At 48.9% G+C, this 14,703-nt stretch overlaps 4 protein-coding genes across 11 annotated transcripts in view; 2 read left to right on the forward strand and 2 right to left on the reverse strand.

The window, feature by feature from the left end:
* The first annotated feature begins 21 nt into the window (after window positions 1–21).
* Window positions 22–3,117, forward strand: LOC108032089 (wolframin). The gene is made up of 4 exons (XM_017105915.3): window positions 22–165; window positions 225–323; window positions 383–1,950; window positions 2,010–3,117. Exons 1-4 carry the CDS (start codon window positions 102–104, stop codon window positions 2,847–2,849), a joined length of 2,571 nt encoding a protein of 856 aa, XP_016961404.1. The 5' UTR covers window positions 22–101; the 3' UTR covers window positions 2,850–3,117.
* Window positions 3,035–3,899, reverse strand: LOC108031273 (uncharacterized). Of its 2 annotated transcripts, XM_050889337.1 has the most exons (2): window positions 3,653–3,899; window positions 3,035–3,436 (listed from the first exon to the last, which is right to left on the reverse strand). In XM_050889337.1, the coding sequence occupies exons 1-2, from the start codon at window positions 3,747–3,749 to the stop codon at window positions 3,255–3,257; spliced, it is 279 nt and encodes a 92-aa protein (XP_050745294.1). In that variant the 5' UTR covers window positions 3,750–3,899; the 3' UTR covers window positions 3,035–3,254. The 2 variants fall into 2 exon arrangements, with proteins under 2 accessions (XP_050745294.1, XP_016960003.1); XM_017104514.3 differs by having other exon boundaries at window positions 3,035–3,882.
* A 295-nt stretch (window positions 3,900–4,194) lies between these two features.
* On the forward strand, window positions 4,195–5,420 carry LOC108031526 (glutamate--cysteine ligase regulatory subunit). The gene has a single exon (XM_017105054.3). It carries the CDS (start codon window positions 4,361–4,363, stop codon window positions 5,231–5,233), a length of 873 nt encoding a protein of 290 aa, XP_016960543.1. The 5' UTR covers window positions 4,195–4,360; the 3' UTR covers window positions 5,234–5,420.
* Window positions 5,421–8,132: 2,712 nt separating this feature from the next.
* Window positions 8,133–14,703, reverse strand: part of LOC108031525 (uncharacterized) — a 48,314-nt gene continuing 41,743 nt past the window's right edge. For 5 of the 7 annotated variants that reach the window (XM_050889333.1, XM_017105052.3, XM_050889334.1 and 2 more), the window contains 8 exons: window positions 13,491–14,042; window positions 13,287–13,365; window positions 13,122–13,225; window positions 12,924–13,061; window positions 12,636–12,860; window positions 11,863–12,069; window positions 11,597–11,807; window positions 8,133–11,532 (listed from right to left, as the gene is read on the reverse strand). In XM_050889333.1, the coding sequence (XP_050745290.1) occupies window positions 9,039–11,532; window positions 11,597–11,807; window positions 11,863–12,069; window positions 12,636–12,860; window positions 12,924–13,061; window positions 13,122–13,225; window positions 13,287–13,365; window positions 13,491–13,818 (3,786 nt within the window). In that variant the 5' untranslated portion in view covers window positions 13,819–14,042 and the 3' untranslated portion in view covers window positions 8,133–9,038. Of the gene's footprint in view, window positions 11,533–11,596; window positions 11,808–11,862; window positions 12,070–12,635; window positions 12,861–12,923; window positions 13,062–13,121; window positions 13,226–13,286; window positions 13,366–13,490; window positions 14,139–14,703 lie in introns of those variants that run through there. The other 2 variants (XM_050889335.1, XM_017105049.3) reach the window with 2 other exon arrangements.

A 14,703-nucleotide genomic window follows, 5' to 3' on the forward strand; every position in this document is an offset into this window, starting at 1 on the left:
CCCATCCCTATTAGAAGTGGGCTCACGATGCCGTCACTGTCAAGTCGGGCTGAGAATTATTTCATAGATTTTCGTAAACAAAACGAAAATACTCCAGATAAATGGCCACCTGGACACAAAATGAACCGACAGGTGTCACGAAGCGCAGGCGTTGGAATCTGGAAGGTAAATCTCAAAGCCTGTCATGAAAAGCGTTCCAAACATGGAGCTGTACTCCCTTACAGATCGTGCCTCGCTAAACAAACTGAAGCATCACATTGCCGATGAGGGATGTCCCCAGATGCAATACGATCTGGCCAAGGAGTTGCTCAACAATGCCATAGGTGAGTGGAGGAGCCCGGCGGAGAGTCACTAGATAACAGAGATTCCCTATTTCATGTAGAGCCCAATCTTGCCAAAGGCAACCAGAACCAGAAGGCCGTCAACTGGCTGGTGAGTGCTGCCCACAATGGACACGAGGATGCGGCCAAGCTGCTCCGCCAGTGCTACAACGATGGCAGCGGAATAACGGCGGAGAATGCGGATGAAGTGCGTCGCTGTCTGGCCATGACTCCCGGCGAACGTGCGGCGAGAAAAGCAGCCCGGGAGCTTTTTGCCTGCCTGTCAAATGGCAACGAGCACATCACGCCCAAGCAGCTGGAGCGCAAGATGCGCCGAATCTATAATCTGCAGCGCAAGCGGCGTCGACGCGACGATGACCGCTCCTCGTCCAGCAGCGAAGGAGAACAGGATGCCGAGCCAGAGTGCGAACCCCTCGAAGATGTGTCCACCATTGGCGTAGCCAATGTAGAACGACGGCGCCTCATCACCGAAGCCCATCTTGTTTCGGCTGCTTCCAACTACAGTGCCGGACAGATGCCCAGCGTTAATGATGCTCTTACATTGTCCGTGCCGGATCCGAGGAGCCTAGACCACGTGCCCTGCTTCTACCGCATGATCTTTCACCCGCTTATCTTCTTCACCCTCTTCTACCACCGCCTGCTCAACGTGATTGTGTCCATTCCCAACGTCGTCCCTCTGAGCGTTCGCTGCAGCGTCCTTGTCGCACTCTCCTGGTGGAGCACCCGCTACATGCTGCCTCTGGTCAGCTATTATCTCAGTCTGGGCATTATGATCTGGGCGACATGTAAGATGCTCAAGACAAAACAGCAGTTCGTCGACTTTCGCATCTGGTCTGGACTGTTTCTCAGCTACGGGGATCAAAACATCGAGGCCGACATTGCGGAGCAGCGCTTTCTGCGCAACAATATGAAGCCGTACCTGTATTACTTTTGTGCCTTCATCTGCAACCTGATCGTGTATCCGCTGGTGACCGACGCCTGGCTGCCGCACTCGGAGCTAACCATTGTGTCTGGAGCCTTCACCTTCCTCACCATGGGCGTGTCCATGTACGCATCCTCCCACCTAATGCCAGACTGGCTAGTGATAGTCTCCTTTGCCGTGAATGTGCTTGCCAAGTATCCCTACGAAATGGACGAGGTTGTGTCCACGCGGTGGCGCTTTCTGGATCTACGTGTACCCACCTTCTCGTCCTTTGTCATTGGCAATGGGATTGAGTTCTGCCTGAATTGCCGCACCGCTTTGTATCTCTTCATACCCGTGCTGCTGGTGATGATGGCCAAGCGCTCCCGCTGGCATGGAGTCTACACATACCTAATTCCTCACTGCGTCACGCTAAGCTGGCTGCAGGTGTGCATCGCGACCTCGCAGAGTGCCACCATGTTTGGGGTGATGCGAGCAGCCCTTGGCTTGGCCGGAATCGTCTTGTTCCTGCCGCTGTTTGGAATCGTGGCTCTTCTAGTGCCTGTCTTTGTGGCCATCGACAGTTTGGGACTGGCCAGCGAGCAACTGCGCTGGGGAAGTACTGCCCTCGCCTGTGCGCTGGTAGTGGTTCTATCCTGCGTACTAGCCTTGAACCGAGCCACCCAGAAATACATCACGATGCTGCAGGTAAAAACTAGCTGGATGAAATTCTTTGAATAACAAAATAACCACCAGTATTCTTTCAGCTCATTGTGGCGGTCACAACAGCCTGTTTGTTGGTGTTTCCCTACATGACGTCCAGTTTCAAGGATACACCCCGCCTCAATGCCATGCCCAGAGTGGGTCTACACTCTCTTTCCGAGACGGATACTCTGCCTTGGGATCGCTTTCACGCTCTCTGTGCCCAACCAGTCAACGAGCAGCCAAACAAGATCAAAGCGCAGCTACGCTGCTCCCATCTGAATGGAATGCCCGTGACTTGGGAGGGCAGCATTACCAAAGTGGAGATCTCGCGAGTGTCCAATATTCTGGAGGATGTCATTGCCAACTATCTTCCCGTTTGGCTGGGCAGGCTGCTGCGCTGTGTGCACGGCGAGAATATATCGCAGCACTTCAGGTGCGATCCCAAGTTGGATGCCCAGTGTGAGGAGTGGAGGAGCGTAATCACAACGCTAAAGGCGCAGAGCGGAAGTTGCACCCTGCAGCGGTGGAATCGATACGAGTATGAACTGCTTGTGAAAGTAGGCACCAAGAAGACTAGCCGTCTCCTGGGTCGTTCCACTTCCACCTCCACTGATGTGATCCTAAGAGCTCACCATGATTTCGGAAACTTCACAAGGCTCCTGAGCGAAGGCGATGTTGTGGCTTTCTACGGAACTTTGCATAACTCGCGCCTTCTGGCCGACAGTGTGCAAGTGCAACTGAAAACCATCGAGTGTGTCAATTGTCGGTCGCCAGATCTGGGCACTGCCACCATCGAACGAGTGGTGGCTGCGTCTCCCATGGATGCTCGTCTGCAGGATTTGATGAGGGGCATCAAGTATTTCCTAAACGCCTTGTTGAATCCTTTAATCATATTTAAGTAAATTCCTTCCCATTGAAAGACCCCAAGGAGAGAGGGTTCCTTGGCATCAGCTCACCAGTTTGTATTGGTCCTTATAAATATGTATTTATTTCAAATCCAAGAGGATCTTCCTCTCTGTTAGCGTGGCATTTAGAATATGAACGCTTTGTTGGCAACTATAATTTAAGAAATCAGAACAAATAAATATGCCGAGTGGTTTCCACTGTTTTATTGGTTCTTATACATATGTAAAGATTATTAAAGCTTGAGTTGGTTGTATTAAATTGAAGTCCGTGTGTCTTATAGCTCATTTGAAGGTACATTTTTGGTCATAATCATTTTATTGGTTTTGGCAACTTATTAACAAACATCGAACTATCTCGTGACCAATTTTAAATATAAAGCTTAATATTACAATTGGGCTGTGTTAATCCGACATAATTACAGGAAGCGGATCATCCTCGTCGGATAATTTTTCAAAGGTGATACTATCCAAGGGCAGATGGAAGTCTTCCCCCAAATCCAAATCGTCGAATTCGTGATCTAAAGCTCTTCTGGCCGCCTTTGGTGAGTCCATAGGCCCAAAGAGAGGGTTATCGTCCTCGCTAGCTGGGGATTCCAGGAAATTATAGTTTTTTAAGCACTTTGAGGAAACAGCATTATGATCCATGTTCAACTCGGGATGGTGATGAAGCTCGCAGGGCTCCGTGCAGATGAATCTTTCGGGCGCGTTGATCAGGAACTGCACTCCATCGAGCAAGAGCTTCCGGTGCGTGGCATCATCCACTCCCAGCATGACGAGATCGCTGGCCACAATGAGCTTACAGTTCGCAATGCTGTCATAGCCCCTCTCCAGGAACTTGCCGATGTACTTCTCCATGGTCAGCAGCACCAGCCACTCGCGTACTGCTCGGCGACACATCCCAGAGTTTTGATTCCTCTCGCCGGAGTTGTTATAAATGTCCTCGAACCTGCTTTGAAGTTTTGAAAGCTGTCACTTTTGACAGCTCGCGACCGTTATTAAACTTGTTAGGTATGACATTTTTAAACAAATTTGTTGGATCTTAAACTTTTTTGAAGTTTTTTACCAGGTTATTCACCGTGTTATAATTTTAATATAAATGGTTTTTGTTAAAGTTTACAATAAAACAAACCTAGTAAGTTTCATACATTTCGTGCACTTATTTTAATCAAAAACAAGGTGATTTGATTATTATTTTTAAAGAATTTTATAAAATAAATGTTATTTAAATTTAAAAAACGATAGTTTGGAATTCTACTTTTTTTAATTGCCTGTTTAGTGAACCCCTTGCGATCCATCGATAGCAGGTTCTCTGGCCAATCGACTATCGGCCACCATCAGCTCTCCGCGAACGTAGTGCTCTCCCCATTTCGGTGCAAAGTGTATTTAAGTGGCCAGGCGGTCGGTGCTCGAGAACACACGCGTTTCACCCACCTGAGAGGGCTGCACTTGTCTTGACGGCCGCGGAATAGCAGAACAGCAGATACCAAAAAAGGAGAACACTTGTCACCATGATACCGACCATAACGAAGAAGTACCAGAACGTGGTGATTAGCACGGGCAACATAATCGCCACGGAACTGGGCCAGCGCAAGTCGAACGAGGAGCTGTACGACGGGCTGAAGATAACGCTCCACAGCGATCCCACCGTGGAGCGCGTGGTGGTGGAGAAGGAGATCGACGAGCTGCACGGCCGAGTGCAGCGGGCCACCCAGGAGCTGACCACCCGCCTGACGGAGAACGGCCGCAACGAGATCAGCATCGGCGCCAAGATATTCCTCAACAGCCACTCCACGGAGTGTGTGAATCAGGCGGTCGAGGCGCTGCTGAACATACTCAGTGTGACGCACGTGGACAATGTGGTGTTGGCCTACCACCCGAATGCGGTTGCCAGCGCAACGCCGGTGGCCACAACAGCCGGAGTCCAGGCCAAGTCGCCCTGCTCCGAGGGCCTAGCCGCCAGCAAAGCCAGCAACTGGAGCCAGCGCAACGGAGAGGAGGGAGTGGCGGAGCTGAAGGAGCTCTACCAGACCCTGGAGCAGTACGCCCTCAAGCAGCAGATCACCCAGCTGGGCATTGCCGATCTAGATGCGGCGGCCTTGGAGGAGCTGCACAAGAGCGCCCAGGTGGCGCCCACCATTGCCCAGGTCAACCTGTCCACCTGCTGCGTTGTGCCACCGGAACTGCAAGAGTTCTGCACCGCCCACGACATCCAGCTGAACACGCACAGCGATCCCGAGCTCCTGCTGCCCGAAGAGCAGTTCTCCGCCCTGGCGCCCGGCTACACAATCGACTGGTCACTGCGCTACCAGGTGCACGTCCGCTGCCGAGGCGTCCTCACCGCCAAGGGATACATCGTGGGCGCCTCGCGGTCCAGCGATTAGTTTAAGTAACTCCCACATCCAGATGCTAGGCTATAGTTTTAATGTTTGTAATGTATGCTGTGTACAGTGGTGTACTTATTGTTTGTTATACAAAACCCAGATTGAGGATTCGGAGCCGATCGATTGATTTAACTGTAAACGATTTTTCAATACTTATTCTGAACATAAAGCGTTTCAAAAACGACAATCGGCCATTGTGTGTCACTGGCCACTGGCCGCCAGCAGCCGGGGGTCAGCGGTTCGAGCCCCAACCGGTTTGAATGCCTCGGTTACAAATTAAGTATACGTCCAGCTGGTGTAATTTATATGCTCTGGCCGCTGCCGACAAGTGCGCTTGGCGATTTCCTTGTGGCTCTGGCTAGCTATTTGCCCCGCTAATCGCTGTCTAGGCCTCCACTTCTGGTGGACTCAAATCTAATTAAAGGCAGACGCGTCTCGCCCGACGACCCAGCCAGATCACGTGGCTGACCCGCTCGCCTGTCGATACGAACCGAAAAAAAACAATTAGAAAAAAGGCCCGCTGTTGATTAGAGTATTGTATACAACGGCAGATATATTAAATATATAACTGGTGATTTAGATGGTATCAGCACTGGCAAAGGTGCAACAACCACCGGCCATAAATCCCGCCACAATAAATGGAAATACTCACCAAAAATATGTGGAATCTGTCCGGATGAAGCAAACTAATCAGTTGGGGAAATTTACAGGGGCCGTATACGAGTGGAGTGAGTCAAGATCCCTGATTTGAGATTTGAGATTGGGACGGCGGTGGTACGGCTGGCACGGGCAAGACCTGTAAGTGGGGCATTTAATTGAAGTTGGTGGCCGAGTGGATTATTGATGACCGCGGCCAGGAAGATGGGTGCGAAAGGGAACGTGTAATTTTCGGGGGCAAAGTTCAAGGGCCATGTGGCCGGTTCGAAATGTGTGTATCTTAATAAAGGTACCTGGAAACTCATATAAATAGATGGCAGTGCTGTGGCAAGAGAAATACAAACACTAAGCGCACTTATCGCGCTGTTTCTCCCATTAGAATGACTTGTATGTTTCCAAAATCCCCCGAGTGGAAAGAGAGAGCCAGCCGGGAGAGATAGCTGAGACTGACTCAGTATAACTTGTTTGCCGATCTTTACAGCTCCGGGCTCGTTTCGTCACCAAATGGGTATCCATCGGTGCGATGACGCATCGGCCTCCAAAATGAACATTGGCAACATGTTGCCCAAGCAATCGAAGCATCGGAAGAAGGCTCTGGAACACAGACAAACCCGTCGGACACTATCTGGGCAGCTGGTGAAATGCCATAGCTGTTGCGGGCGTAATCAGCGCGTTATCGTTATTAGCTATTTTTTGCCATTTTGTAAGACAAATCGCAGTGCAAGTGCAGTGCCGCTTGATAAGCGCTTGATCAGCCGAGCACCACCCGGGGCGTATACGTAACGCGGGCCCATAAAACCGCTTCCAGCTCAAAACGCGACCCATCATTATGTTCCGGCTGACTTGCCCACAATGATTTTGCACTTTCGGCTGTATATCATTAATTTATCTGGATTCCAGAGCTTTCTAAGCACCCCCGCGTGAAATGCAAAACAAGCCGTTGGAATTACACCATAACATTTGTTGAGTCTTTATTAGGTTAATTGAATATTCTTGAATGCCTCGTACCCACGTTGTCCTAGCCAAAGCTAGTTGCCCGCTCTTGAGCTCCTCACTCGGAGTGCAACGCGCGCATATATTTTAGGCCATTAAGACACCAGGTAGTCGATAATGCACTGACATTGGGTCTGAGTTACACTTGATAAGTTTCATCTTCTATATGTGTCTAATTACAGGAATTGTCTGCTTGATGTGTTTTTCATGTTCGCATGCGGAAAGACTCGTTGAATGCGTTTGGTTACATTTACATTTCGCATTTTAATAGGCCATTAACAATTAGCTACAGCTACAATTAGATTGCATCGTAAAAACTAATCTCACTAGATCGCAATTCAAAATAATACTCTGTATAATTTCGCTCCATTCGAAAACCAAACGCTCTTTTTGCTGGGGACGGACGCTGTGTCTGGCAATTGAAATCGTTTAATTGGCATTCCGAATTAACAAACTGAAACTGGCCACTCAGTTTGGATTCGTAACTCGTTTACATTCGTTGTTCGTTCGACCATTCTGGGGACCATTCAAATTCGAATTGAGACAAATCTGAAACCGGGCTGAGAACGCAAGGGGTTTTCCGTTTCATTGGGGTTTTCTGTGGTCAAAACTTAGCTACGTTCGTTGCTGTTTGCTGTTTTTCGAGCCCTAGGACTGGTAAACCATAGAGTAAAAATGTATCAAAATCGTCTGTATCGCCATCTCAAAATCTCAAAACGAAGAAATGAAACGTACAAAAATCGTCTGTTGGTCGTAGACATCTTAAATAGTTCGATATCTTTGTTATGGACTCTGTGTTGCACATTCTTTTAAAGTAAGTGTTCTCGTCTAGTTTCTCATAAGATTCAAAATGTATACTTTTCACGACCTGCGACTCCAATCTAAATTCGACGTGTCGTCCAATGGAAATAAACTTTAATTGGGACATTATGAGCTTGACAATGAAACAGTTTCTTCGTCTACCGGTTCACAACAAATACGCGTATCTGAAGAATTTTCCTCTAATTTACTAATGTTACTTCCTATTGAGAGAGTACTGAGTAGAGTAGTATTTATAGACACATACGGCTTTGCACATTGAGATAGCCACGTTAATAGTATGGGTTCTAAGTGGGCCAACAGTTGAGTAGATTGTGGAAACGGGGGATAGGATTATCAAGTGTAGAGGAAGCTCGGCGAGCCGATTGCCGAGCGGAGTAGATAGGGTCGGACTTTGAGATATCATTGCTACAATTAATAAATACAAACGTTTTAATTTCGATTTGCGGTTGCCTATTATTCTCTTTTTCAACATTCAGTTGTGCCAATATATTTTTAAAAAATATTCTCCGTTTTCGTTATCTTTTGTGTTGCGGTGATTTTTGTTACATACTAAGCAATCGATTACAGCTAAATTATTTGTTTAATGTTTAATCCAATGGAATTGCAATATTTTAGAACACACACACATCAAAGACATCAAGAGTGACACTTAAAATGCATATTGACATCTGTTCTTTGAGTATCGCCATCGATTTGGTTTGGTTTTGTGTTCCGTATTTACCGATTTAACATTTAGATCAAAAAATGTGCCCCTAAAAATGCCACAAAAATACAATCAAAACATTTGTTTACTAAACTACAAAATACATACAATAAAATACATTGATGCACGCATAATATTTATATAACATACATACTACTTATGTACGGGCGTAACCTTCTTTACCCTAGAACAACTAACAACAATTGGTTTTTGTTTAGTCCGATTCGTGTGTGTGTTTGCCTGGGTAATGTAGAATGTATAACTACTCAAAATATAATACCATTTCAAATATAATTTCATCAGTTTGCCATTGCAGCATACATAAGTAATTCAGTCTAATTCGGGAGTTGGTCAACGATCATTGCCCTGCAGAGGGTGGGAGGAGTTGGGATTTGTGATTGGAGCAACCCAAAGACTAAAACACAACTAAATTTACAAGACCCGGAAGGAATGATACGAAAATCCCGGATTGCAGTTAAATCCCCGAAGTTTCAGAAACAAAGTGTGTGGTGAATGAATGTTTTCCCGACACTCGACAATCTCTAGAGATCTCATTGTCACCACCGACTAAATTAAAAGCTTTACTCCTTCGGTAGTTCTCCGATTCCAGTGAGTTTTGCGTCCGGCTGTTCAGATCAAATGCGATTTCCGGTTGGAGTGCTCGATGGCCGCCAGTAGCTCATGCTTCTGTCGGACGTACAGACGCCCCTTTTTCCAGGGACTCTGCAGCTGCAACGGCTTGAAGTCATCTCGCAGGCAGCGTTCCCGGGCTCCAATCACCGCCACCAGGCAAAAGTTCTCCAGCATCTCGGGTCCGTAGATGGGCCCGTTGTTTCCCTTCAGCACGACGGCCATGTTGAGTTGCTTCACCACCAGGTTGATCACTTCCCGGGCAGTCGTCTTGGGTGTCACGTGAAGCTTCAGGCTGGTTCCACTGGCCAATCCCGTGCTGTAGGCGGTGTACACTTGAATGATCCCCGGTGCCTGCTCTGCGTTAAGGCTGGAACAGCTGGCGGAGTCCTCTTCGCTGCTCTGCCGCGACAAGCTCTTCATCGAAGAGGCCTTCGAGGTACTGGCCACCGGCTCCTCGCCTCCCACAGCACGCAGCTCGGCAAGAGTGCTTTTCAAATAGGGTCCACCCTCGCGAAGGTTGGCACTGGAGGATGCCTTTGTCGCTGGCTTTAGTGGTTTGTGTTCCAAATCCGTGGCGAAGGCTCCGTTGCCGCTTCTCAAGGATACGCTGGACCCAGCCAGATATGGAGCCGAGCTGGAGCTGTGCACCGTGATGAGGGGATTGGTTTGGGAACCTATATTAGAGCTGGTTCGCTTGCGTTGGGCAGCCACCGCCTGCGAGTGACGCAGTGCATCCGCCAGGGTGTCATCGGAACGCGAAGGCGGAATGGCAAACACACTGTTCGTGCTATTTCCATCCGATGCTGAGTCAACGGCGGAGTAGAAACTGCGAGACGTGTAGGTGGAGCTCATGGAGTCGCCACTGTTCTTACGGAAGGATACCTCTGAACAAATGGATCCGGCATATTCGCTGGTGGTGGACACTTGTAGAAGTTGCGGTTGCTGGAGTTGTTGCTGCTGCTGTTGCGATTGCTGCTGGGATTGCTGTGGCATAGGAACTGGTTTGCTCGCAGGTTCCACTGGAGTAATAACACTCAATTCCAGGTTTTGTTCCGACTTGGAGTGTTCCGGCTGCCGCTGCGTGGGGTCTTCGTTGGTTCCTGGTCCTGGCCAACTGCCTCTTCCCTGGCCCGTCTTGGAGAACTTGGTCTCTCGGATGGGTAGCTGAAGAAGCTGTTTGCTCGCGGAACCCACCGCCGATGTCGTTACCGACTCATCCTGTCGCTGCTGTGCAAAATCCAGGATTTCTCGCATCGCCAGAGAGGGCTGGGCATTTTTGTTCCTGGCATAGGCCACCACATCCATAAGCCAGCGTACGCTTTTCCACACTATCGTCAGACTCGCACTGAGCTCCTGCAGCGTGGCCAAACGCTCCTTGGCCGCCTGCAGCTCGCTGCTGGAGAAGGCCTCACGGAGAGCATGCGTGGCCAGAGCAGTGTCTAGTTCAAGGATGCAGGACAACCGTGCGTACTTCTGGATAATGGCCGGCTGATAGGTTCGAAGGTGAATCATCTCAAAGGCCTGGATACTCAAGCTGGCCAAATCATCTCTCTGTAGCAGCAACTCCGACTGGCCGGGCACGGCACACGAGGATTCGGCGGATGGACAGACCACCAAGAAACTTATGTCCGGACTGTGCTCAATCACCTCCACGTCGTACAGGCGGTGGGTGGTTGCCTCGGCGGCCTTGATGTTCATACTGGCGAACAGTTTGTGCATTGCAGTGGTGAGATCGTACAAAAATAGCCGCTGAACCTCTGTGGTTGCTGTTCCTCCGGAAGCCGAGTCAACTCCTTGAGAGCTGAAGTCCAGGGGCAGGCGTAGAGGATCGCTGCTGCATCGGTGGAGCACCTGCCACTCCTCGGCGGTGATGTGACTGTTCTCGCGCACCTTGCAGTGAGGCAGGACATTAGGCGTTTTCACAGGGACCACCACCTGGATCTGGTCCATGGAGCACTGCATTTTTAGGTAGCCCAGGTAAAGTCCAGGCTCTAATCTCTGCAGGGCCGCCTGTTGGTAGTGTAATTGGTCCCCTATGGAGGAGATGAGCAGCTCATTGATGGTGTAGTCCTCGTGAAGGGCACTCAGCTTCTTCTGCAGCTTGCTGACGGGCAGCCATCGAGAGTTTAGGATGGAGACTGCCTTCTGGCTCTTCACCGATTGCACACAGGTCAGCACCACGGTGCCCTGGGCATCCCGCAGTGGCTTGTAGTAGAGCTGACCCAGATCCGAGATGCCCAGTGCCGATTGCATCTGGCAGACCGCCGACAGAAGCTTGGTGCGGAAGTGAACGGCGGAGGTGAGATTGCGCTCCATATCCGAACGTAGGGACTTCACATCCTCCCATGTGCAGGCCACCTTCATAAGCCAATAGTAGTCCATGTGCAGGGCACTGGGGTAGGACTCATCCACCTCGATAACCGGCGGAAAGTCTTCGCTGGTGACCAGCACTTTATCGTCGCAGTGTATTATGCAAGAGAAGTAAATACCGCTGTTTCGGGAAATAAGGAAATTATTAGTATCCAAAATTGTTATAAAAAACACATTATTTTTACCGTCTCAGTGTCTTCTGAAACTTGGAGGTGACCGAGAACAACTGCTTGATAGTGGTCTTCTTTTTGGGATTGCGTCTTTGGGCGTTCGCAGGATCCAAGGTCAGTTCGGAGACGTCAGCGGGTCTGGCCAACCGCACGGCGGTAAACAGATTGTCCAGGATACGGTGGCGACCCACAAATCGATCCTCTCGATTGTCCAAATCCCTCCAGGCTGTTTAAGAGAACATAGTTTAATGGGTTTACTTAAATACCTTATTTAAACTCACTTGAGGGCACCACACTAGCGGGCACCGATGTGCGATAGGCACCCCATCCCTTGACATTTCCGCAGGAGGCTCTCAGGAAATAGCGACGACCCTGGGTGAGGCCCGATATGTGGCACTGGGCGCCCATCGTGCCATGGAAGCTGATCCACTCCAGCAACTCACTCTCGCCGACTACGTTGTTAAAGTCCGCACGGGTTGACCATTGAACTGGAAATATTCAAAGTTTATGTATAAAACCATTAAATTCAAAAACGTTTATATAAATGCGTAAATAATAACTAATGTAAAGACCTTTGTTCGTAGAATTAAAAATTATCGTTAACAAACTTTAGATCAGATCAACAAATACTTTTAGTTTATTAACACAGACTATGGTGATTCAGAATATAAATTTACGTCTTTTAGTTCTAGGCCATCTTGTTTATTTATACCGATTTATAGTCAGTCAGTTTTATAACACCGTATTTCCAGTGATACTCGATTGTTTAAACATTCTTTATAAAACTATAATAAACTGTAACCCTAATCTAGGGTTTTACTGACATCTTTTCAATTCAAAAATGTACATAATCTCAATCAAATTAAGAACATAAATGTAATATTCCCTAAATCATAAAAGAGACACCTCAAACAAGAAGGGTTTAGCTCGACAAACAGCGCGAATTTAATCAAGAACCCCTTCCCAACCGCAACATGACAGCCTAGCCGCAATCACATGTCCCACTCCCATGGACAGCCGACTGAACCCGCCACTTGATGTTCCTGCGGCTTACCTCTGAACTTCGTGCCAATGGCCCCCTCGAAGGGCTCTAGGATTTGGACGCTGATGGAATTGTCGCCGGTGACGTCGACGACCACGGAGGCGGGCGCATCTGGTGGCCTGGCCTGATCCCAGCCGAGCTGCAGGCGGCGGAGTCCCTTCACGCGCCGCTCCCAGATGCCGATCTGCTTCTCCACTTCGCTGCCCGTGCAGCCAGTCACCGAGGCGCTTGAGTTGCCTGCAGGGAATTTAGATTCTGATTAAGTGCTCCCTTTAAATTGACTCGATGGCCACCACTCACCAATTATGATGCTTGAGATGGAGGGACGCGATGCAAACATGGGCGGGCACAGACCCTCCGGTCCACTCAGATCGTGAATCCGCGACTCGGCGTCCTTGAGCAGGCCGTTCAGCTTTGTGCCAATGGTGTCCACGGAAACTGGGGATTGAGATTGATCGATAAAAAGAGCAGTCGAACGAGAAACCACAAGCCACTTACATTGAGAGCCCTCCATGGCGCCGTGCTGGAGCAGCATCCTGGTCATGGAGCGATTGTTGCTGAGAACCGCCAGGTCCAGAGCAGATAGGCCGTCGTTATTGATGCTGAGGATATTATTGAAATATTAGAATACATTCAGATTTAAGGGAAGGAATTCAGCCTAACCTATTCACATCGACGTCGGTGGACTCTAGGATGGTTCTCGCCTTCTCCAGATGACCGTGCTCCACCGCCGAGAACAGAGCTGTGAATAAAGTGTAAAACTAAATTAGTGGTCTGTGGAAAATCTTATTTAAGCCTAAAAATCAGTTTTCTAGAGATTAGATACGGTGGCGATGCGTGCCAGGGATCGGTATGTGTAAGTCCTACCATGCAAATGCAGATTGCTCTGCGTCAGCTTGTCCAGCTGGGCTTGGGCCAACTTCAGCTGTTTCTTGGACATTTTGCTGGCTCGCGGATGAGGGGTGTTCCCCGGGATTTTGCTGCGCAGCTGCACCGGCTGCCTGTGCACCGACAGTTGGCCATTCGCCGAGGCATTCTCATCGCCCAGGGGAGGTGAGTCCAGTTCCGAGGAGCCCGTCTCGTCGTGGTCATCCCGTAGCTTGGCATTCTTCGGCTGCGAGTGCCTCGAGATGCACAGCTGGGATTGCGAATTGGATTGCGAGTCGGTTCGCGAGTGCGGCAGAAGGAATTCCATTTCCTTGAGATCCTGCGAGTGACAGGAGATGGCCGTCCTGATCTTGGCTACCGTCGCATGCTGCGTCAGCTGCTCCGACCAGCGACTGGTGGACAGCAGTGGAGCCGGATAGTAGGTGGGGTAGTTGTCCTGGTTGTTGTTGCCGGCACTCGGATTCAACGGCTTCTCCCGCAGCCTGACACTATCGGTATCCCCGTCACGTTTATCTTGTGGCAATATGTTGTCTATGTGATTTGTGTAAAATAAATACAAATAAATAAGGGATATCAAATGAAATGCAAAAATGAAAAGCAAATAAAGGGATAAATAGAAATTAAACGCAGATGTGGGTATGCAAATATTTACAATGGCAAATGACCAGGAGCACCACGTTTTTATGTGAGTGGAAATGTAATTTAATTACAATAATGGTCGTTTCTGCTTGCAATTAATTAAATATTAAACATTAATGCCACTCTCCCCTCTATTCATCGCCACTATTATTCAATGCAATTCGGAATACCGATGCCGTTTTGCCGATGACCAAAGCCAATTAAATTAATTATGCACAAGCCAAGTATGTGTGTTTTGTTTTAGAGCGTGTGAGTGGAGTGTGTTAAGTAAGGTCTCAGTGAAGCAGCCAACCCACCTGGACCCGAATCCGAATTAACGAAACCCACCCATCCACTCAACCATCCACCCACCAGCCAACGAAGCCAGCCACCCACCAATTTTCCTCCAATTGACTTTAATTCCCTGCCCTGCAGCGGATATAAATGTGGGTTGTTGTGTGAGCGAGCATTTATGATGATATGGTGCGGCTCTGTTTTTTAATTACCCCTCATGGGGGCTTCTCCAGTGCGATGCATATAGCATATACGGGTTAAGGGCAGCCAGAGAACTGCC

Source organism: Drosophila biarmipes, chromosome 3R, assembly GCF_025231255.1.
Source record: "Drosophila biarmipes strain raj3 chromosome 3R, RU_DBia_V1.1, whole genome shotgun sequence".
NCBI classification, from domain to species: Eukaryota; Metazoa; Arthropoda; class Insecta; order Diptera; family Drosophilidae; genus Drosophila; species Drosophila biarmipes.